The sequence below is a fragment of the Xiphophorus hellerii genome, chromosome 9 (assembly GCF_003331165.1).
Source record: "Xiphophorus hellerii strain 12219 chromosome 9, Xiphophorus_hellerii-4.1, whole genome shotgun sequence".
NCBI lineage: Eukaryota > Metazoa > Chordata > Actinopteri > Cyprinodontiformes > Poeciliidae > Xiphophorus > Xiphophorus hellerii.
In genome coordinates, this window is record NC_045680.1 from 29,478,327 (window position 1) to 29,500,616 (window position 22,290).

The 22,290-nt window shown below is 39.2% G+C and overlaps 2 protein-coding genes across 7 annotated transcripts in view; both read left to right on the forward strand.

Annotated features, from left to right (window-relative positions):
* The window catches only part of LOC116726052 (uncharacterized), a 591,833-nt gene that overhangs the window by 428,975 nt on the left and 140,568 nt on the right, over positions 1 to 22,290 (forward strand). The window lies entirely within an intron of this gene.
* Positions 6,808 to 22,290, forward strand: part of eps15l1a (epidermal growth factor receptor pathway substrate 15-like 1a) — a 138,560-nt gene continuing 123,077 nt past the window's right edge. For all 6 annotated transcript variants that reach the window (XR_004340523.1, XM_032572523.1, XM_032572522.1 and 3 more), the window contains exons 1-4: positions 6,808 to 6,877; positions 11,925 to 11,966; positions 12,409 to 12,498; positions 17,140 to 17,187. Coding sequence is in view for 5 of the 6 variants with exons in the window: in XM_032572523.1 (XP_032428414.1) it covers positions 6,851 to 6,877; positions 11,925 to 11,966; positions 12,409 to 12,498; positions 17,140 to 17,187 (207 nt within the window). In the remaining variant the exon portion in view is untranslated. The remainder of the gene's footprint in view (positions 6,878 to 11,924; positions 11,967 to 12,408; positions 12,499 to 17,139; positions 17,188 to 22,290) is intronic.

Consider the following 22,290-nt stretch of genomic DNA (forward strand, 5'->3'; position numbering starts at 1 on the left):
AAAAAACAAGAAGAAGAAGAAGAAGACAGAACATGAATCATGACACCTATGAAGAATCCTTCTTTGCATAATAATCTCCACAGTTGTCTCCAAAACTGAACCAGCCTTCTTTAACAGGTATATACTGTATGTGTGTGCGTGGTGTTCTTCAGTTCTTCTTAGAACTGAAGAACACATCTTGAGAAACAGAAAATACTGATACCTGTAGCTTAAAACATTGCATACGTGGTTATATGTGGGTACCAACTTCCATGATAATCTTAAAGAGTTTCATTCAAGATTGTACACGCCTGAATCTACTGCATGTTTGACTGATATGGATACATTTTTTGGCACTATTAATGTTCCTTCATTGTCTCCAGACTTAAGATAAAATCTCGAAGCCCCTATCACCTAGAAATAATTTGGAATAGAATAGAATAGAATAGAATTCAACTTTATTGTCATTGCACTGTCACAAGTACAAGCAACGAGATGTAGTAAATTAAAGCAGCTATTTCATCCATGCAGTGCAGAAAATTGCCAGGGCCCGATGGGTTCACAGCAAATTTTTTTAAGACATTCTTTTTTTTTTGTTTTACTTTATTTTATTCTTTTTTTTCATACAAGTACAGGCAATCAAACATGAGGGTTAGGGCAGGTAACTGTTATGATCTATTTTTTTCTGTGTGTTTATTTTGAGTTTTCTGTGTCCCTGAGTCTCCTTGTCCTGTCTTCCCCTTGATTGTTTCCCAGGTGTGTCTCGTTCCCTGATTACCTCTTATGTATTTAACCCCACCCGAGTTCTCTGTTTCTCGTTGGGTCCTTAGTCAGTCTTATGCGTCTAGCTGTTTGTATCTTGTCCTTTCGATTGCCAGTTGCTACCGGCGTTGAGCCCTGGCTTCCGCTCAGCCGTGCCGCCTGGTTTTAGGACTGTTTTGTGTTTGGAGTTCTGGATTTCTCACCATTAAAACCCATCATTTACTTCAACCTGGGTCTGCTGCAGTTTCCTCATCATCTCCCATCACCACCTCATGACAGTAACAAACACTCGCACTAATAACCATTATAATTTTACAGACATTTCACTACATGGAGTCACAAAACATAAAAAGAGGAAAACTCCCAGGTGCCTGTAAATCAGAATGTCGTGGAATCACAAAAATTAACTGTTACATGCCTTTGGCTATAAAACAATCTAATTTTTCCCAAAATCTCTCCTTTCTCCTTCTGGAGACATATTGTAAAAGTCAACATTTCCATATCAGGTTTATAATATTCACAAGAAGCTTCAGGGTGGGGGTCTAGGTTGGAGCCAACATTTAGTAATCACCTTCTTGCTTGCAATCATAAATATCTTCAACAGGTATGTGTCCTTACTACTGAGTCCTTCAGAAAGTATTCCTAGATACATAGGAGGAAGTGAAAAGACAGCATATGATTTTTGACAGCATATAAATCCGTAAATATTTGTACTATTCCTGGCTCGACATCCAAGTCAGAGATTTTGATTTCCTTCCTAAAGAAACTTTGGACCTGCAAATAACGGTAGAAATCTTCTCTGCCCATCTCATAAGTCCGGCATAAGTCCTCAAATTCAAATAACTCCCCATTCTTAATTATATTACAGAATGCAGTGGTTCCCTGTTTCGCCCATCTTCTATATTTGTGGTCTATCAATGCTGGAAGGAAATGCAGGTGGTACGCGGACCAACTCAAAACTCCTATCTGTTTGTGGAGATTGAACTTTTTAACCACCTCTGCCCACTTTTACAAAGAGAAACTCAAACACAGATTTTGTAATTTGTATACCTGGGGCAGCCCATCCAGGCATCCCAGAACAGACTGTATAGGGAAGTCCAACAAAGAAAGCTCAATGTCCTTCCATTTACCCTCATACGTTGGGTTTTACCAGCACACTAAATGTCTAAGTTGGGCAGAAAAGTAATAATCCACCAAGCAAGGTAGACCCATGCTCCCCTCGTCCCCCCAATCCCCAGGCAGCTGCAGGGTCGAGTATCTTACTCTTGGCCTTTTATTGCTCCATATAAATCTTGAAAAATGTTTACCCCACTCCCTAAATTGTTTTGCTGGAACCTCTACTGGGCGTCCTGCAAATATGTACAATAGTCTTGAAGAACATTTATCTTCTGACTCGGATTCTGCTGCTGAGGTCAAAGGGAAGCAGGCTTCACCTGTCCAGGTCCTCACATAACAAAAACTCCCACCCTATAGTATCATATGTCTTTTTGGCATCTAAGCTGAGAAGGGCTGCACTTGATTTTTTCTTTAATTATTTGATCAATAATATGAATGGTCCTTCTTATACTATCTGTCTGGTCCTCATCTATCAGGATACTTAATCTCTTAGCTAATATTGCAGCATATAGTTTGTAGTCTATATTTAATACTCTGATTGGTCTATATCCTCTAGGATCCGTTTTGTCCTTCCCCACCGTTGGTATGACCGATATAAATGCCTCTCGCCATGATGGCGGGAGAGCGCCCCCTGCCAGGGTGTAGTTGAAGGAAGCCATTAATAGTGGGAGAACAGATTCCTTCATGGCCTTATACCACTCAGGAGGGAACCCATCACAACCCAGTGATTTGCTGGTCTTAAGATTTGATATCCCACGGTCAACTTCCTCATCTGATATTTCTGCCATTAACTTGTCATTTTGGGGGTTTTTTATTATAGATGTAAGATCCAAGAAATTCAGAATTTTTAAAAATTGTTTAATTATTCATTTTGTCCGGCTGTGTGTACAAAGCTGCATAATATGCTTCCAATTATCTCTGATTTTCTTCAAGTTTATTAGTTATCTTGTTAGTTTTTGGGTTCTGAAATTTATAGATTGTGTTTTCCACCTGTTGTTTCCTAAGCCTCCATGAAAGCACGTTAGAAGCTTTAGGCCCTGCCTCATAATACCTTTGTTTCATATATTTAAGTTTTTTCTTGTTATTTCCTCACTTAAAATTTTTAGTCTCCTGTTTTATAGGCCTTGTTTGTTCCAGTAAGGAGGGGCTTTTGTTAATCGAATGCAGCTGCTCCAATCTTTTTAAATTTTTCTGCATGTTTGTTAGTTGGTTTTTTTTGCTCTAATCTTCTTCAAATTAGCACATTTTGCAATTATTTTAACTGTAATATATGCTTTAGCCGCATCCTGTAGAATTGCAGGGCTAACTGTTCCATTCTAATTAAATTTTAAGTATATTTTAAGCTCCTCTGCCATTTCCGTTTTGAATGCAGTACTACTTAATAAGCTTGTGTTAAGCCTCCATAAGGTCTTTTTAGGGCTTCTAGCTAAATTAATTTTCATAGTTAAATCAGAGTGATCAGAAATATCTCTTTGTCCTATTATACAATCTCTCACTCTGTGAAGGTTCCTTTTGACCATAAAAAAAAATCAATTCTAGTATGTTATGCCTAGTTGAGTAAAAAGTAAATTCACGATCATGTTTATGGAAATATCTCCATATATCTGTGAGTTCCAATTCTTACAAATATTGCTTTTCCAAGTGAGTTCTACTTTGCTCTCTACTAGTTATATCCATTTTTGGGTTTAGGAAATTAAAATCACCTGCACATATACAGTACATGTGCCAATTGCTTCAGTGGTCACAAGCTTAAATACCTCCTTAAAGAAATCTATATTACTACCAGGGGGGGCATAGACATTACATAGAGTGATCTCGTCCTCTTTCCAGCTTTCCCTTCAACAACACAAATCTGCCTTCTTTATCTTTATGTTCTGCAATAAAATCAAACCTGATATTGTCTGATATGAGAATGGCTACCCCTCTGTTTTTTCCAGATCTGTAAGATTATGTTTATGTATGTAATATGTTTTTGTATAACACATTTTCTTTATTTTCTCATGCTCTTTATTTGACAAATGTGTTTCCTGCAAGAAACTAATGCCAACCTGCTCTCGTATAAACTTTGAAATGATCTAGCTTCTTCTAATGGGATTTTTTATACCATTCACATTCAAAGCCTGTATGTTATATACAGGCTTTGAATGTATATAATATACAGAGGCATATATATATATACTGTATATATATACTGCTCAAAAAAATAAAGGGAACACTTAAACAACACAATATAACTCCAAGTAAATCAAACTTCTGTGAAATCAAACTGTCCACTTAGGAAGCAACACTGATTGACAATCAATTTCACCTGCTGTTGTGCAAATGGAACTTTGTACAGAACAAAGTATTCAATGAGAATATTTCTTTCATTCAGATCTAGGATGTGTTATTTGAGTGTTCCCTTTATTTTTTTGAGCAGTGTATATATATATAATTTGTTTGCAGACCCCGGTCCCACCGTGAATCCACGTCTCCTCAAGTAGATGACCATGCCTGAGTCAAAGTTGTTGGAGTTCATTCATTTTGTCTTTGTGCACCAGCCACGTGTGTTTACCAGTTTAAGGACCCGACCAGAACTCCTCAGTGTAAATTACCTTGAGAAATAACGTGATTTGGTTATTTCTAAAAAACAGGCTTTAATGCCAGTCTTGTGCGAAATTCTGTTCATTCTGTGTCGGGAGCGCGCACTGCAGCCAGAGAGGATCCGTTCATTTTTTGATCGATTTCTCAGTAAAACAACTCATATGATCATGTCAAGGTTGTAACATTCAGTTTAATCGGCAGCCTAACAAAATTGTAAAAGAAATAAATAAACGAGGTCTTCCTACACAGTTTTGTGTTGTTTTTAATGGCCAAGAGAATCGTTTTTTCCCAACTGTTGTCACTTAAGCCTGACAAAAACAAAGTCAGTAACCAAACACAGTTTTCCAACACATTGTGTGAATTTATAATTCTTCATTGCTAATATAATAGGGTGGAATCTGGCTCATAGCATCCACGAAGATTAGACTTCCTGAAAAGATGAGAGTTAGGCTTTCTGGAAAATCCCCTTCCAATGTTAAATATGACAGATTACTGGATAAGAGAAATTTCTGGCTAATTATTTTTTCACAAACTATGTAACTGTGCTTATTCCTCTCTTCATCAACAACAAATCCTGTGATTTTGGAAACTCTTGCTCATTATTTGCCAGATTTATTAGGGGGGACCATATATTTTAGCTGCCAGAAATAATCCGTTCTCCCTCCATAACAAATAATAACAAATTAATTTACCTCCAAATCTTATTCATCTCATCATCAACAACAATTCCTGTGAATTTGGAAACAGTTGCTCTTTATTTTTCAATATAATGTTGGAGAAAATTATGATTTGATATTTTCAAATCCAAAATCATTTAAATATGCATTTTGTTTGTTGATCTTTATGAAACGTATTTTCTGTTTAAATGTTTATTTACCAATTTACAAATATTTTTGTAGATATTAAATATAACAGAGTACCTTACAACATTGGCAAGGAATTGGTAATTATTCTGTTGGTGTATATCCAATTGTTATTGAAATTGTCGTTATTACTGTTACTATGTATCCATAGATTTTCTTGTCTTATGAGTTAGTTTGTAACCATTTTGTCTATGTAATATACTTTATTTGTTGGCTCTTTAGCACAGTATATTGAACAGGAACATGAATATTATAACATAGTTTTAATTACTATTTTTTGATAATTAGGGCATTGTAAGTAAGTCATTAAATTGAGATAAGGTATAAGTGTTCTTACCACTCCTTTTCAAGCAGAAAATGAGTGGTAAGCTAATTGTTTTTGTTCTTGGTTATGTATGCAGGATTTTTTTCTGTCCTACAGATAGCTTGTTTTTAAAAACTTGTTTGAAATAAATCAAATATTTGTTAGTTTGAGTAAGCTATCAGCACTTGGAGAATAGTGCTGCTGTAATTGTGTGCTAGAAGTGAGCTAAGGTGGAATAATATACTATATTTGTGTCAGGTTCTAAATATTTATTATGAAGAAGACCAAAGAGAATTCAGTGTAACTGCTGTTAATTAATGGAGATGCTCATTGTTGCTCTCATATCTTGTTTAACAGTCGTCCTCAATAAAAAAAACAAAAACGCAAAACACTAGATTTATTACTTAGTGTGCTAAATATAGCATGTTGGTAGCGTGGAATATTGAAGCTGTGTAATAGCGATGTAATATTAGTGTATATTAATCATATCCTATCATTTCAGGAGCACAGTGACCTGTTCAGTTCGGTGGACACATTGTGGCTGCGCTGCATTTGAAAAAGACTCTCATAGAACGTATTAATGCGCAAAAATACTTTGCAGTGATCTGTGTAGATGTCTATTTAATTTAATTTCAATAAAAACGTGTTTCCCCTGTCTGATGCTGTTTCATTCTTACAAACATCTCTGTATTTAAAATGTTCTTTTTAAAGGTAGGCTATTCTAATAAAAAGAGTAGTGCATACAACTGCGATAGCTTTTCATTTTAAACAAATAGGATAGTCAGATGAAGGAAGTGATATTTTTGTGGTTTTTGCGTGTATATAAATTGTTCCAATGATATGCTGAGCATAAAAGTTTCGGTCTCGTCACTCAAAGAATGTTATCTGATGATAATTAATATCAACACAACCCGCTATAGTTTTCGGTTTGTAAAAATGACGGAAGTTTTAGACGTTTAGCACCGATATCTATCTATCTATCTATCTATCTATCTATCTATCTATCTATCTATCTATCTATCTATCTATCTATCTATCTATCTATCTATCTATCTATCTATCTATCTATCTATCTATCTATCTATCTATCTATCTATGAATGAGGAGGTAGCACAGATAGTCAGTCTGGACCTAATGCTCTGCTCACTAATGACGAAATAGAGCCGACTGGACTAGTGGTTCCAGTAGGAGGCGTGTCACTGGGCTTCAGACGGGAGAGCGGTTCACAGCAGTAGCAGGGAAGATGGCAACTCTCGCATCTCTCACCCAGGTAACGACGCTGCAATTTCCCCCATCATCTGCCTCAACAGAAAGCACTGCATAGCGGTAGAGTCAGACGGTATCGTCCATCAATAAATATTAGCATAAGTGGAGTTTACAGAAAATACGAGGCGGCTTTCTTATAATGCAGATAGATTGTGGAACTAGGCCTGTTCCTTGAGCGTTTGTTAGCGGATTGATTAGCATCCACTGACACTAGGTTCTACTGTTTATGTAAATACTCATGGTGTTTTCAAAAAAGATGATAGCTTCTCATGTAAGAAAAAGTGTCACCATAGACACCAAGCCTGTCCCAAGCTTAAAGGCTAACACAGTTGTACTGCTGACTCCTAAGGCTAGTGTTGCTCAGACGCTAGGTTAAAAGGATGGAGTAACATACCAGGAAGGGTTAAATGTGATACTGATGAGAGTTGAATGTGTGCTGTACATGATGCTTCATTTCATCTCTATTATGCTGATGCATCTTAAACATATGCATTAACAGTGGTAGGACTGAACTAATGTCTCATCTTGATAGAGTGAAGTGTGACTCGGTTAAACTTGCTAGTTGCGTTGCAGCTGCACTTTGTGCCTATATAAACAAAGAAGAAACAAGTGTAAAAGAAGAATGTGGAATATGGCCACATAATCCATCTACATGGACATCATATCTGAATCAAATAATGTGGTTTGAATGCTAAATTAAGAATATCCAAGTTATTTTGAATTGATTTTGTGCTTATGATACTATTACAGTAGATTAGCATAAACCATATGTCCTCCAAATAAGTAAATAAAGCCTGTAAGTGATGCCAAAGATGACATTGTCTTTGATTCCTAAGCTGCAATGATCACCCAGATAACACAATATGAGTGAAACAATGTCAGGCAGAGACATTGAATCTATGTTGAAGCCTGACATTGAAATGAAATTGAAAGTGGTCGGTGACTTACATGTTGAATCAATGTTAGGGTTTCAACCATAACCGACATTATATCAATGTTGATTCAACCATCATTTGTACGCCAGTTTGCATGCATATTTGTGTTGATTTTACATTGAATCAAAGTTGATTCAACCATCATCTGAATGTGGATCCACATGCACATTTGGGTTGATTTTATATTTAATGAAAGTTAAGAATTTATGTAAATTTTTTAGTCTAACATGTCTACATCATAACATACCACTAAAAGTTTCTTCACTGGTGTTAAACACACTATTTTATTGGCAGATGATGGGTATCATGGGTATATGTCGTTCAAAATGATCTTACATTAGCATATTTCCCAAATGTGTGTACAAAAGGTTAAGAATGATGACATGGCATTAGTATAACATTTTATTTAAGAAAAGAGGGATAGATCTTTAAACTTATTTGACTACTTTATGACTGTCAGAACAACAGTCAATTGTCCATGGAAGAACAGCGTCCATGAGCTTAAGCTTTGTAGTAGAGGTGTGCCGATCGATCGGCCACCGATCATAATCGGCCGCTTTCCGTGAAAAAGTGTATTATCGGTGATCGCCGATCACGGTCTCTTGTTGCTGATCTCACTTTGCAGCCTGCATTTGCAGCTGATATCCTCTTTCCTTCACACTGCACAAGTGTGCAGCAACAAATCCTAAGCGATGTGGTGAGGAACTATAACGCTCTGAGAGTGAATGGGGAAGTTTGCGTGTTCTGCCGAAGAAATACCTCGGGGGTGAAGCATGTCAAAATGCATCAACACGACAAATCTAATATGACGTTGAAAAAAAACAAACACTTGACGGAGTTTGGCTACATCGAGGCTCAATGCAGCAATCTGGAGCGATCAAATAGCAGGTAAAGCAGCGCACAACTACCAACTCTCACCCGGAAGACCATAGTGGTCTGAAAGCTAAACAAAATAACCCGATACTTTAAGTCAACGAGCTAGCAGTAGATGCTGGTTCTGCTCCCTCTGTTGGACCGCCGCTAAGAGCTACTGGTCGTGATATTTCACAGACGGAGCTTCGCTTCTGCTCCACCCGCAGTGAACTCTCACACCGAACGTCTGCTTAAAGCTGTAGCACGCAATTTAAACAAACAAAAGATTTTACATATGTATTAAAACTTTTGCTATGTAATAACATAAGATAGATAATCTCTGAAAAAAACAGAGACTCCCTGTATTCTGCAGAATTACTCCGCTCAGTCAGAAACAACCAATCAGAACCAGCATTAGTCCACTAGCTGTTCTCTCAGGAAGTTTGGATTCAGTAACTCGGGATTGTTTATTTTGATGCAACCTCCATTCGACTCTGATTGAATATTTCTTTTCGCCCGATTTTTACATGTGGAGCCGATCTTATCTAGCTTGGCAAAGGTCTAAGAATCAACCACTGTCCTCTTTTGCTCTCCGGTGAGAAAGGTTTGACTGACAGACCGGCCCATCAAGTTATTTCTGCACGTTTACAATTAACAATAGTTATCCAACTGTTGTCAACTCAACAAATTTCTTGCAATATTAAGCAACACTTTAGACCAAAAAAATTGGTATCGGCTAAAATCGGAAATGGCAGGTTAAGCTTTTTAAAAGATCGGCTAGAAAACTCCAATTGGTGCACCACTAGTCAAAATGCATCCCGTTTTGCATCCCACACCACACTCTGTTTGAACCTTTTTTCTTTCCTATTCTGGAGTCCCTACACCATCTTAGTTTCTCTATAAACTGGCTCCACGGCCAAACTGCAACACTAAAAGGTGTTATTAATCGATTCAAACTAATTTTAATCTAATAAACCATTAATCAACAGCCATAATTGGATTAATTGTTTGAATTGCTAATATACAGTATATGTCAGTGACATGTGGTCAGGGGAGGCAGGTGAGGCTCTGCCTCACCTGTCCTCATGGAAAAATAATATATAACTAGAAAATTTCTTAAGAAATTTAAACGGGGCCTGCCAAAGTGTGCCTGTCGGTTGGAACCCAGCGCTCTGATGCTAACAATTAGCATCAATAATCCTATGAGTAACAGTGGTAGGGTTAAACTGGCTATATAATGCCCAAAACATTCTGCCATGTCCGTAGTTCTAACATCCTGCTCAGCCTCCTTCTGTAGTAATTGAGAGTTCCACCATATTTGTAGTGCTGACATTCTGCTCTGCCCTCTGTATTAACTAAGTGTTCTGCCATGGTTAGAACTACAGAGATGGTGTCTTTGTAGTCCAAACCAGCAGCTCTGCCTTTCTGTGTTGTTGCTATAGTTATTAATCCTCAGCCAACTATCGTGTGTGTGAGACAGACAGGTGGAGAAAGAATTCTATCTTTGTGAGAAACCAAGTCAGTTTTTCTGAAAAAAGCAGTCCAAACAACTCCTTCCCATTCAGGAACTGTGAGACGTATCCAAACCGTGTTTTGAATACGGTTTCGAATTTGTATGAGAGAAGCGTATGAGAGAGCTATTTCTCATCTCTTATAGTACCACGATTTATATCTGTACCTCACTCACAGTAATAGCAGCGATGAGAGAAAGATGGTGTGCGCTGAACTCTGAAATTTTTGAGAAAAGGCTGAAAATGAATGGCTGGGACCCTTAACCCTGTCACATGATTTCACTCTGAAGCACCTTGACAGAAAACCATCAGCCCTAGAGAAATTTCGAAAACATTGTATGGGAGCAGGCATTCAGTGCGATATCATGACCGACTTTCATACCAATAGAGCGATATTTGTAGATGTGAAGGCGATTTCAAAATTATTTTGGGGGTCAAAAATCTACTCCGTTTCTCACTCTAACGGAGCGGCAGTTGGTGTCAGTTACACTCTGCATTTTGGCAGTTGGAAATTTCACTCATTTTTCGCTTTATACATTGCATCGCATTAATTTGTCGTAAGCATTGAAATGCCTTACTTTGCAAGGCTTCTCCTATGCTTTTCCTATGTAATGCTATGGCAGGCCCCAATGATAAAATAATTTATATTGCCATTTTCACTCTGTGGTTTGTACTATAAAGTACCTATTTTTCATTTAGCTTAACCAGCTGTGATTATTTTTTCTTGAAAATCGCTGAATTTTTGCATTTTCCCATTCAAATGCTTGGAAGCGCAGCTGGTGAGGCAGCAGCGAGCCGAGCCTCTCCTTCAATTGCGCAACCTCTCGCTAACTGCACTGGCTGCCATTCTATGAGAGCATGCGTCTCCTGTCTGTACGTTGCCAATAAAATGGTTAAAAAACATTTATGTATGAACTGATTTTCCATAATTTAGATTATGTATATAATGTACAGTGTTTTATGTCACCAACTGTGTGTGTAACATGTTTCGTGTGCTGAGCAGCGATCATAAACCAGAGAACAGATTCGAGGTGAGGCAGGTAGTTCTCTGGCCTCATGGCAGGGGGCGCTCATGATCCCAGACATTGTGACTCCACAACTGCAGAGTTAGAGACAGTAACAGCGAACTAGCCATACTATGCCATACAGTAAAGTCAAGTGCAGCGATATATGTAGAGTTTTCTCCTATTACCACAGCAATCACTTATTAATAATCGCAAAATAAACATTAAGCCTAAAACAGACTGAATGTTCTGCTCTTTGTGTGGGAAATATTTGAGTTTCTTTTTTTGTGGCATTGTTGTCAGTTGCTAAGGCAACAAGTCTGGGCGTAGCTGCGTTGATTCAGAGGTCGAGAAAGACGTGGTTTCGAGTTGTACTTTAACGATTTTTCCCTTTGCTGTGGAGCACAGCACGAAATTAATAATACTTACATATCCAAGTTCGATTGAATTAACGAAATTATTCTGCCGCGGCAGCGCGGCTATGGATGACGTGTAAAAGAATAGTCTTTTTGCCCTCCAGCTTTGTCCGCATGCGCGAAATTTCCTTATGTAAACAATAACATGCAGGGGCTCTATATTTGTAAATATGATTATGATTAAGTCAGTGCCTCACCAGCTATGAACGTCACCGCACATCACTGATATATGTAAATGTAAGTGTCTGCGTGTGTGTATGTATGCATAGTATTAGCCTATTCAGCTTTAACATCACAAATGTTGTTAATGATTGTCAAAACATTTTGCGATAGGTGGTGAGTGGGAATCCTGTTTATGAGAACTTCTACAGACAGGTAAGATGATGACCCCACTAATGTGACTAACCTTTTTACTACTTCTGAGAAATAAAAGAACATAGCTAATGGTGCGTTCACATCAAATACGTTATGCGTGTCAAAAACGCAGCCGACCCTTCAATGTCTGCAGTTTGACGCAGGCACTTGACATTTTGCTGTACACATAGCGTTTCATGCATCAGGTGCATCTGGTTCAAAGTCTATGTGGAGGCGTGTCGAGAGCACATCAGATGCGTCAAAATCACCCATTTGTTGGACGCACTTGATGTGTCAATTGCTCAAAATGCTTCAAATCGCGCCGTTCTAGATACTAGAAACGCACCATTGTCCCTTAACGTGCCTCCACATAGGCTTTCAATGTAAACCAGACGCGCAAGATGCATTTGGTGTGAATGCACCATTACATGACTGACTAAAATTTCTGTGGATATTTTTTAAGGTGGATCCTGAAAACACTGGCAGAGTAGGACCAACAGAAGCAGCGCTGTTTCTCAAAAAGTCTGGACTACCTGACAGTACATTGGGGAAGGTAAGCTATGTTATGCTGTAACAGCAGTTAAGGGGAACACACATCAGAAGCGCAGCAGTGAAATTAACACCTATTCATAAGAGCCTTTAACAAACATCAGACACGTAATGCTGAATCTGCTGAGACAGAGCAGCATACCGGACTCCATCCCAGAACGGTTTTATGTCCGAAGAGTTCTGTACCTTCAGATTTTGGGTCTATCACTGGGCAATATGGGTTTTCAGCTCCCTCCAAAGATTATTTATTGGGTTGAGGTCTGGAGACTAACTAAGCCTGTCATGATGGGTTCAAGTTTCTTTGTCCACATACAGAACATGCTCAGGAAAACAGGAAATCAGATAAATAAAGTTTATTGTTACAATGATGAAAATGTGAGAATGTGTAGTTCTTTATCCTGTGGAAGGAAGCCGGGGTCGTCTCTACTCTGAAGAGCAGTGAGGGAGAGATGGTGAGTTCGAGGTATGTCAGACAGTTGAGCTTTAAGAAGATTGGATTGATCTTATTTGAGCTGATGAAGATTTTCCACCAGGGGGGGAAAGTACTGTGGTCTCCTGGGCAATGGTCTCCTGTAGGGGTCTTTGAGATGATCCAGGTTCCGATGAGGTTCAGACGGTGAGTTTGTTGGAGGTGGATGGCGAAGGCTGCGGTGGAGGGAGTACAGGTAAGTTCAGGTGAGGAGGAACAAGGAGCAATCCGACTGCCAGGTGAGAATCCAGGAACTGCTTATGGTTCATTTGCAGAGGTGAGGGAGGGACTCGGGCAACTAGTGGGTAACAATCCACGGCGTCACAAGGGGAAAATCCAGAAAGCCAGGAACTCTGGCTTCAGGCATCACTAGGAAACACCTGAAGGAGAGGCAACAGGAATATATTACTAGAAGTAATGTCAGAAACACACAGGGAGCAAACTCAGAGGGGCACAGAGTACCATTACTGGCTAACACTCAGGCGTCGAAGTGCTGGCAGCCTGCTCAAATACTCCTAGATCAGTGGTCCCCAATCCCCGGGCCGCGGACCGGTACCGGTCCGTGGACCAATTGGTACCGGGCCACGCAAGAAATAATTAAATATTTATGTTTTATGTGTTGTCTGAGTCTGGAGGATCTTTTATTTTGAAAATCCTTTAACCGGCTTCTCTCGGTTACGTTTTGCGCGCCAACATTGAGCCCACAAGCAGCAAAATGAGTAAGAAACAGAACAGATGTCTTTGGAAAGTTTCTTTGCGAAGGTGAAAAGGCCCAGAGAAGAGACAGGAGAATGGATTTATCCCAGTAGGTGATTCCCACATTCCAAGCTCTGCATGATATGCGGCGACCGGTTTGCTAATGAAGGAATGAAGCTTCAAACTGCTTCGCCACAAGGAGACCAAGCACCCTGTGCATAAGCAACACTTCGGGTGTCATTGTTTCTCATCACTCCCAGGTGGGACCGTCTCGTTGCAGAGAAACAAGCGAAGCACTCCCATTAATTTGTCGTTATCGTGAGTTAAAATTTTCATGAAAATAAAATGTTCGTTTTTGTTGCGCATCTGAATCTTATTTTGAAGGGATGTGTAAACGTTACCATACCGACCAGAGTCAGAGAGCGTTAGGGCAGTGGTCGAGACGAGAGTAGTACAGCTTATGAGTTCTAAGTCTGGTTCTCATGGTACGATTTAAGAATTGTCGGCCGATTTTCCAAACCTCTGTGACCAGAGAGCTGATAAAAGTACAACAGATTCGATCGGTCCGTGTGTCCAGCCACACAGCAGGAGCAACACACCACACACGAACCGATTCCACTCACGAACATCCCGATTCTAGAGGAAAATCCAGTAAAGCCCCGAAAATACCATACATGAATTTAGAATAAACAAACATGGATGACGATGTAGGAACAACAGTGACAGTTTGTGGACTAATTTTAAGCGATAAAAGACGAAACAAAAAGAAAAGGCGTTTGATAATTCTAGGATCTGACCTTTAGGGGTGCTTAGCCCCCAGCTGGGCTAAGACCCTTGAGAAGATATTCGTTGGTGCGATTTTCTAAATCTAACTGCTTATTTACATAAATTCACAAACAAAATTAAGAGACATGTTGTCAGTAATTCATAGCACAAAAGAACAATGTTCATTTTACTCAAACATATACTTGTACAGTAAAGAGTAAAATCAGAGAAAGTGATTTTTTTCCCCGAGGTGTATAAACTCAGTTTGAAACAGAATCTCAAGACCACATCATACCTGCCAACATCTGCTAACATTAATGAGACACTAGCAGCTGTGGAGAGACACAGTCCTCGTGTGGTCTGCTCTCCCGGAAATTAAAATAAAATCTACTCAAAACTATGCATTTCCAGTCATTTGAAGAACATTTGACTAAATTTATAGGATTAATAAACCTAAAACCAGTTTATTATCAAGGTAGGAGGTCAGATTAATGACTAGTGAAAACTAGTCATTAATCTGAACTTTATTTGAAAATCTTACTTAGAAATTCCATCACCCTTATTTTTATCTAAATGTTATGCGGCTGTTGGCCTTTTTTCTTTAAACAAGAATGAATGTCCATCTATGGAAAAGTAGACATGATGAGTCAAGGTTTTAATATTTCAGCTCACAGTTCATGAAGTGAGACAATCTGTCAGGATCTGTGTTTTTCTGTGTTTAGTTAGAGTTTTCTGTGTCCTTAAGTCTCTTCGTTGTCCTGTCCTCCCCTTGATTGTTCCCAGGTGTGTCTCGTCTCTGTGATTACCCTCCTGTGTATTTAACTCCACCTGTGTTCCTTGTTCCTCGTCGGGTCCTCGTCAATGTTACGTCAATGTCCAGTCTAGTCGTCCTCAGTGTTTCCGTGTGCCTGCTACTCGTTGTTTGGACTGTGCTTCATCATTAAACCATCATTTTTTCATCTTACCTGGGTCCGCTGCGTCTCCCTCACTACCTCAACACACCGCACTTCATGACACAATCATAGTTTCAGTACCAAACACCTTTCTATTCACACAGAAACAGCCAACATTCTGCACTGTTTAGTTTGACCTTATTTAAGTGACTGCAGAGAGATTTGAGAAATTAATTACAAAACAACACGACAGTCACTAATCAAACTTCAGAAAAGACCAATAAGAGTAATTAACAAGGCTAAGGACCGGGATCAGACTAACCCATTATTTATCCAAATATTTTGCACATAGGCTATACAACATTTTGTACAGAACTACAAAATACTCTTCAAATAAATAAAGCCACAATAAGGAACTTAATCAATCATAACTAAATGTTCTGTACCATATCAGCCTCAGGAGATGATTGAGGATGAAGAGACTCTGATTTCTGGTTCTTTAGGTTCTGATGGGTCTGCGGTTCCTCTCCTGATCTATTCTCTCTATCATACAGTAGCACACTGCGCCACAACGGACACATTTTTTTTTTTGTCTTTCGATGTACACAGTATCCATCCTCACTGAAATTGTTAAGCTTATAATGCGCGTCTTTTCACTCACGTCTGTATTTTTAAAAGCGTTTTTGCTTCTAAGGACATGGAATCGGGTCGAGGACTTTTTAAAAAGATGCGGGTTGATAGCAGCTCACCGCAGCTGCGTAGTGTCCGTCTCTAGGCAACGGTGACGTTCAGCGTCGGTCCGTAGCGTTCTGGGGTCCTTTAGCTCCTGCCACGACAATTTAGCTAACGTTAATATATCCTGTGTTTTATTTTGGTCACAGGACGTAGTGTTGATGTGTGTATGATAGGCGTTTCTATCAGACAGTTATATATCGGTTCAATACGGGACGCACATTTAACGGCCAAATATGGGACGACTCCGTATTTTACGGGAAGGGTGGCAACCTGAAAAAGCATGTTGGTGTTCCCGCTAAAGCCTTTTATTTATTTATTTTTGGCCCCGATTTTCCCTTTACGACAATCTTACAACCTCCTGCAGTGTGGTGTGTTACGTGGTGGTGCATTGTCTTGGCCTGATTATCGCAGCCTGTAGGGTTTTCCCTGACTGGGAGCAAGAACGGAGCCTGTTGAATGTGACAGGTAGCCAATCAGAAAGCGCGGTGACTTAAGAATGGAGGGAATCCCAGACAGTTGACATGGCAACTGAGAGTCCGGTGGACATCGGAGGTGATATGTGGAAATGTTTATTACTATATGTAAAGGTCATTATTATATATGTTTACTATATGTGGTTATGTTTATTCAGTTAAAAACGTTAACTACGAAAAAACATAACTCGCCTCCAAATCATAGTGCAGCAAATAGAGCGGCTGCTCCCTCCGTCTTTTATCCAGTGGCGTATCTAGGCCTAGATATGGAGGGAGCAGCCACTCTATTTGCTGCACTATGATTTGGAGGCGAGTTATGTTTGGAGAGTGCATGGAAAGCTGAATGTCCTCTGCCCAAAGTTCTGTGTTCATTTTGCTTAGATTTCTAAAACCTATATTAAGCTTATGCTTGCTTGCATAGACTGCATGATGATGTCAACGCCATGGAAATGACATTGTGGTCGGAGACCCCTAAGTCACATATATACACATATAAAGTGTCACAAGGTGTGTGGTAAGGAGGACACTTTTCCATCTGCCCCTCAGGACAGAGAGGCAGTGAAGTAACCAATTCAGTTAATTTCTTGTTTTATTTTGTGTTCTTTGTCTTACAGATTTGGGATTTGGCTGATCCTGAAGGAAAAGGCTATTTGGACAAACAGGTGAGGAAGGAAGTCTGTACTTTAAAAAAAATGGTAACACTTTATTTGACAGGGTGTGAATAAGACTGACATGACACCGTCATAAACATTACATAGCATCTGTCATGAACATGAGTAAGTCTTCATGAATATTTATGACTGTTGTCATAAAGTGTCATTCAGTAAATCATGACATTTTTAATACAAAGTTGACATTATTCAAAATGTCTTTGTTATGACAACTTGACATTAATCTAGACAAAAATGTCTGTTATGACAACTTGAAATTAACCAAGAATCATCATACGCCATAATAGTAGTCATAATAATGTCATTAAGTGTTATTACACTGTCAAAAGCTTTAACAAAACAGTAATTAATATTTCCCCCTACCTGAAATAAAGTGCAACAAGTAGGACCAACAATAAAGATTTCAATAAGCTTTATTACACTGTCAAATGATTTAATAACAGTCATTAATAATTCCTCTTACATCAAGTGGAACAAGCAGCACCAGTTATTACAGTGTCTTACCTCAAGTAAAGTAAAACAAGTAGCAACAGTTATAAAGATGTTATTAATTGTCATTAAGTCTTACCTCAAGTGAAGTGGAAAACACTGGACTACGTATAACTACCATCATAGATGTCGAACGAACCCTTTGTACATTGGAATAAAACAAAGGATTATTTGTTCTTCAAACAATGTTTAACTTCTGTTCAGTATATTGTATCTGAAATACTGATGAAAGACAAACAGATTTACATTATTCTTTAACTTAAGAAAATAGGTTCTTTCAACAGTGCTAATATTTTTTGCTTCGATTGTGTCAGCCATCTCCTTTGTTATAGCCCCCCTGTAACGCTCTGAAAACAGGGAGATCTTCTTATTGTCTTCATTTCCTGGAAGCAGCACTGTAGCAGCTCCCCAGCAGTTGAATTAACCAGCCAGTCTCGACGGGTGAATTTAGCGTTTTTTATTTTTCTTCTACTGATTCAGAATCACCTCAGTCACCACAGTCACCGTGAAAACTAAAACATATACAAATATTAGAATACAAACATAAACTTACAATACAAACAACAAAACAAAATGTACCTCGCTGCTTTCACTGGGGAACATTAAGTGTTGATTTCTTCATGCTATTCAGCTTGACAGTTCAAGTCATTGGTTGACACGACGATTCTACCAGCCTTTAAAGGGCCTGCCCTCATTAGTTACGGCAGCCCAAGAGGTACAACAAAAAAACCCCAAAACATTACAAAGTGTAAATACCATTAAACAAAAAAAACAAAAAAAAAACAACAAAAATGCTAACCAAAACAGACAAACATCCATAAACAATCTGCGTCATACTAAATTTAGAAAATTCTTAATTTACTTTAAATAGTCTACAAATATAAATTTGGGTTAGGGTATTTGGGCAATTTATTTTAGATAGTTCACTATCCGTTACAAGCACTTTGAAGGAAATGCTCAGAAATTATAGCTGTTCTTGCAATAGTTAATCATGGTGAAAGCCTTTTCATGAATTCAAACTTGGTGAATCTCTTCTGGACATTCTCATAATGGATGATGACTCAATCCACTGAGGTCACTTCAAAAAAGGAACAAAAACAAATAAACAAAAAATGTAATGTGATCTTAATTCAGCATTTATTTAAATACCATTCCAAAAATGTCCCTTGCTGCACACTGTCAAAATGCTAGACTGGCAGACAAATGTCTACAGTAGTTAACTTGACTGGTTGTTATAAAGTGCAATACAATTATTTCTTAATACAAGTAGCATAATGACTGGAGCGCAACAAAATTATTATGATCAAATATTAGTTTGGCAGAAGTTCATACAGCCTGTTGTTATTCAGAATGCATCATTTAATGTATGGTTTTAGGTACATGAGTGTATCTTTTCACTTAATGAGCATTTGAAATTATTTCTACCAGATACTCTGGCTTATGACTTAAGAATTTTATTAATAAATAATAAATAGATTGAACATCAGTTTTATATTTGACAACAATTAGTTGTCTAAAATGTAACTTGTTAACTTAATTGGTGGATGTTGATTCCTGCTTCCCCTTCCCCACTTACCTGCCCCCCTTCACCTGAAGAAAATAGTAACACAAAAATGACTTACCTAATTTTCTTGGGGTATATTTAATCTGCTTCTTTCTCTTTACTCAAACAAGGACTTCTTTCTCTGGTGGCTGGTCCTCATTAGCACCCTCCACACCTGTAGCATGTCTTCATTAGCCACCTTTGTTCATCCCACTCACCACCATGTGTCCTTAGGCTAAAATGGGTCTTCTTTAAAGGCAGGCAACCTATTTGCCTGCCTTTAAAATATGTTTAATATTAAGGGCTAACCTTACAGTAATGGAGTTTAATAAATTTAGCTGACATTAACTTACAGAAAGGTAGGATTGGCCTGAATTGCTCATAGCTAACATTACAAAGAAAGAGAAAATAGTCAATGTTAATAAGACACATACCTCATATGTATTAGGTGTCAAATTTCGACTTCTTTTTAAACAGGAGGTCTGGCCGTTATAGCTTGTGTTAGGTTGGCCCCACAAGATGGAAGATTTCTTCTTCACCAACACACTGCACACCTGTTTGTGCACTGCTGCCTTTCACTGGTGGAGAGGGTGTATTGCACTACTTTAAATAGCCTTAAATAATGTTTCGAATGCAAAGTGCATATGTGCTTTGTAGACATCTTGCTGTAAAACTTCAGATCAATTAGAAATTTAAGACTAAACGAAATGGCAGAGCAATATAATATTACCAGATTAAGCTACATAATTTTTAAAGTTTAATCGGTAAAACTTTTATAACAAATTTATGACAGATCACGATTTCTTGGTTAATGTCAAATTGTCATAACAAAGACATTTTGAATAATATCAACTTTGTATTAAAAATGTCATTATTTACCGAATGACATTTTATGACAACAGTCATAAATATTCATGAAGACTTACTCATGTTCATGACAGGTGTTATGTTTATGACAGTGTCATGTCAGTCTTATTCACACCCTGTCAAATAAAGTGTTACCAAAAAAGTATATATATATATATATATATATATATATATATATATATATATATATACTGCTCAAAAAAATAAAGGGAACACTTTAAGTGTTAAACACCTGTTTAAGTGTTCCCTTTATTTTTTTGAGCAGTGTATATAGATAAAGATAAATTACTATCAAACATCTTAATATGAAAATATGAAGTGGTAAGAAGCAAAAATAAATTTTTATCTTTTTTTCAACTATATCTAATATGTATGTCATGTTTGAGGGTAGGCTTCTGACCCACAGAATCAGACCCGGGAAGCAACAGTAAGTTAAGAATTTATTTACAAAATACAATTACAGGTGTCTGCAGGTCATCCTTTGGATCGGGTCTGGGGTTCATCTGGAAGCGGAGAGACGGGTCAATGACTGTGTGAAAGGGGCAGAATGTTTGATAGGACAGTAGGAGAAATTAGCTTATGTTTCCTTGTAGGCTTTTCAACGGGAGGGGGAAAGGAGCTGGATGGATCCTGGCAACCAATCGGGAGGTCCAAGGTAAGTGTCTCCAACAGGAATGAACTGTGGGCTGGAGCGGGCAGGCAGGTGAGGTTCAGAGCTGCAGGTGGGATTACGGGTTTGGGGGTCAGGCTTATACCGTGAGGGAGTAATCATCCGGCAGAGAGGTGAGGTCTGGGAGCTCCTTAAATCCTCTCTGGCTGATGATCCCAACGAGCTGCAGCTCTGTTCCAGCCCGCTCTCAGCAGAAAGCCAATGGGGAGAGACACTTTCAGAAACCCAGATCCTGACAATACCACTCCTCCCCTTCAACGGCCGCCACCCAGCGGCCAAGAGGAGCAGGATGGACGAGAAGCCTCAACATTGCGGAGCAACTATGGCTCCAAGATGAAGGAACGGGGACCCAGGACCGTTCATCAGGGCCATAACTCTTCCAGTCCACCAGGTACTGGAAACCTCTACCACGACGTCGAATACCCATGATACTGCGAACCATGTATGTGGGGCCCTCATCAATGTCCCGGGCGGGTGGAGGGGGTTTGGAAAGAGGGCACAAAGAACTTGAGACAACGGGCTTAATCAATGAGACGTGAAAAACTGGGTGGATTCGTAAACTGTCAGGGAGCTTGAGATTTACTGAGAATCGAGGATATCTCGTAGGGTCCACTGAACCTGATAGGCAGCTTTTTATTGAAAGATTTCAGTGTTATGTCCTTGGTAGAGAGCCATACCTTTTGACCAGGCTGGTATTGAGGTGCAGGGCTTCTCCTCCTGTCAGCTAGGCGCCGATTCTGAGATGCAGAGCGGTTGAGGACAGCGATGGTTTGATCCCAGATGCGCCTGGATCAATGGAAATTGTGCTGGATGGAAGTGACAGAGAGTTCTTGTTCCTGTGAAGGAAATAATGGTGGCTGGTAACCAAGGGAAGATTTGAATTGTGACAACCCAGTAGCTGATGAGACATGACAGTGTGAGCATATTCAATCCAGGGTAGCACCTGTAACCCCAGAGGTGGGGTTACAGGTGCACACAATGGAGAGAGGTCTCAAGTTCCTGATTCAGCTGCTCAGTTTGGCCATTTGTTTGTGGGTGAAAACCAGAACTAAGCACCACTCTGGCCCCCAACGCCCTCCCAAACTCCTTCCAGACCTTGGAAACAAACTGGGGACCTCGGTCAGACAGGATTTCAAGGGGGGTTCCATGGAGATGAAAAACATGTTTAAGGAGGAGCTGAGCAGTCTCTTGCGAGGAGGGGAGTTTTTGTATTGGGATGAGGTGACAAGACTTTGAAAAACTGTCGATTATAGTGAGGATGGTAGTGAAACCCTTAGAAAATGGCAAACCAGTGACAAAGTCGAGGGCTATGTGAGACCTGGGGCGTCCTGGAATGGCGAGAGGTTGGAGCAGCATACTGGGGGGCTGATTGCGGGCCTTACTTCTGGCACAGACTGGACAAGCAAGTACATAATTTTTAACGTTGGCATAAAGGTTAGGCCACCAGTAGGAACGACAGAATCGTAGAATCGTCAAGCATGCGATTGACTCCAGGATGACAGGAGAATTTAGCAGTGTGAGCCCA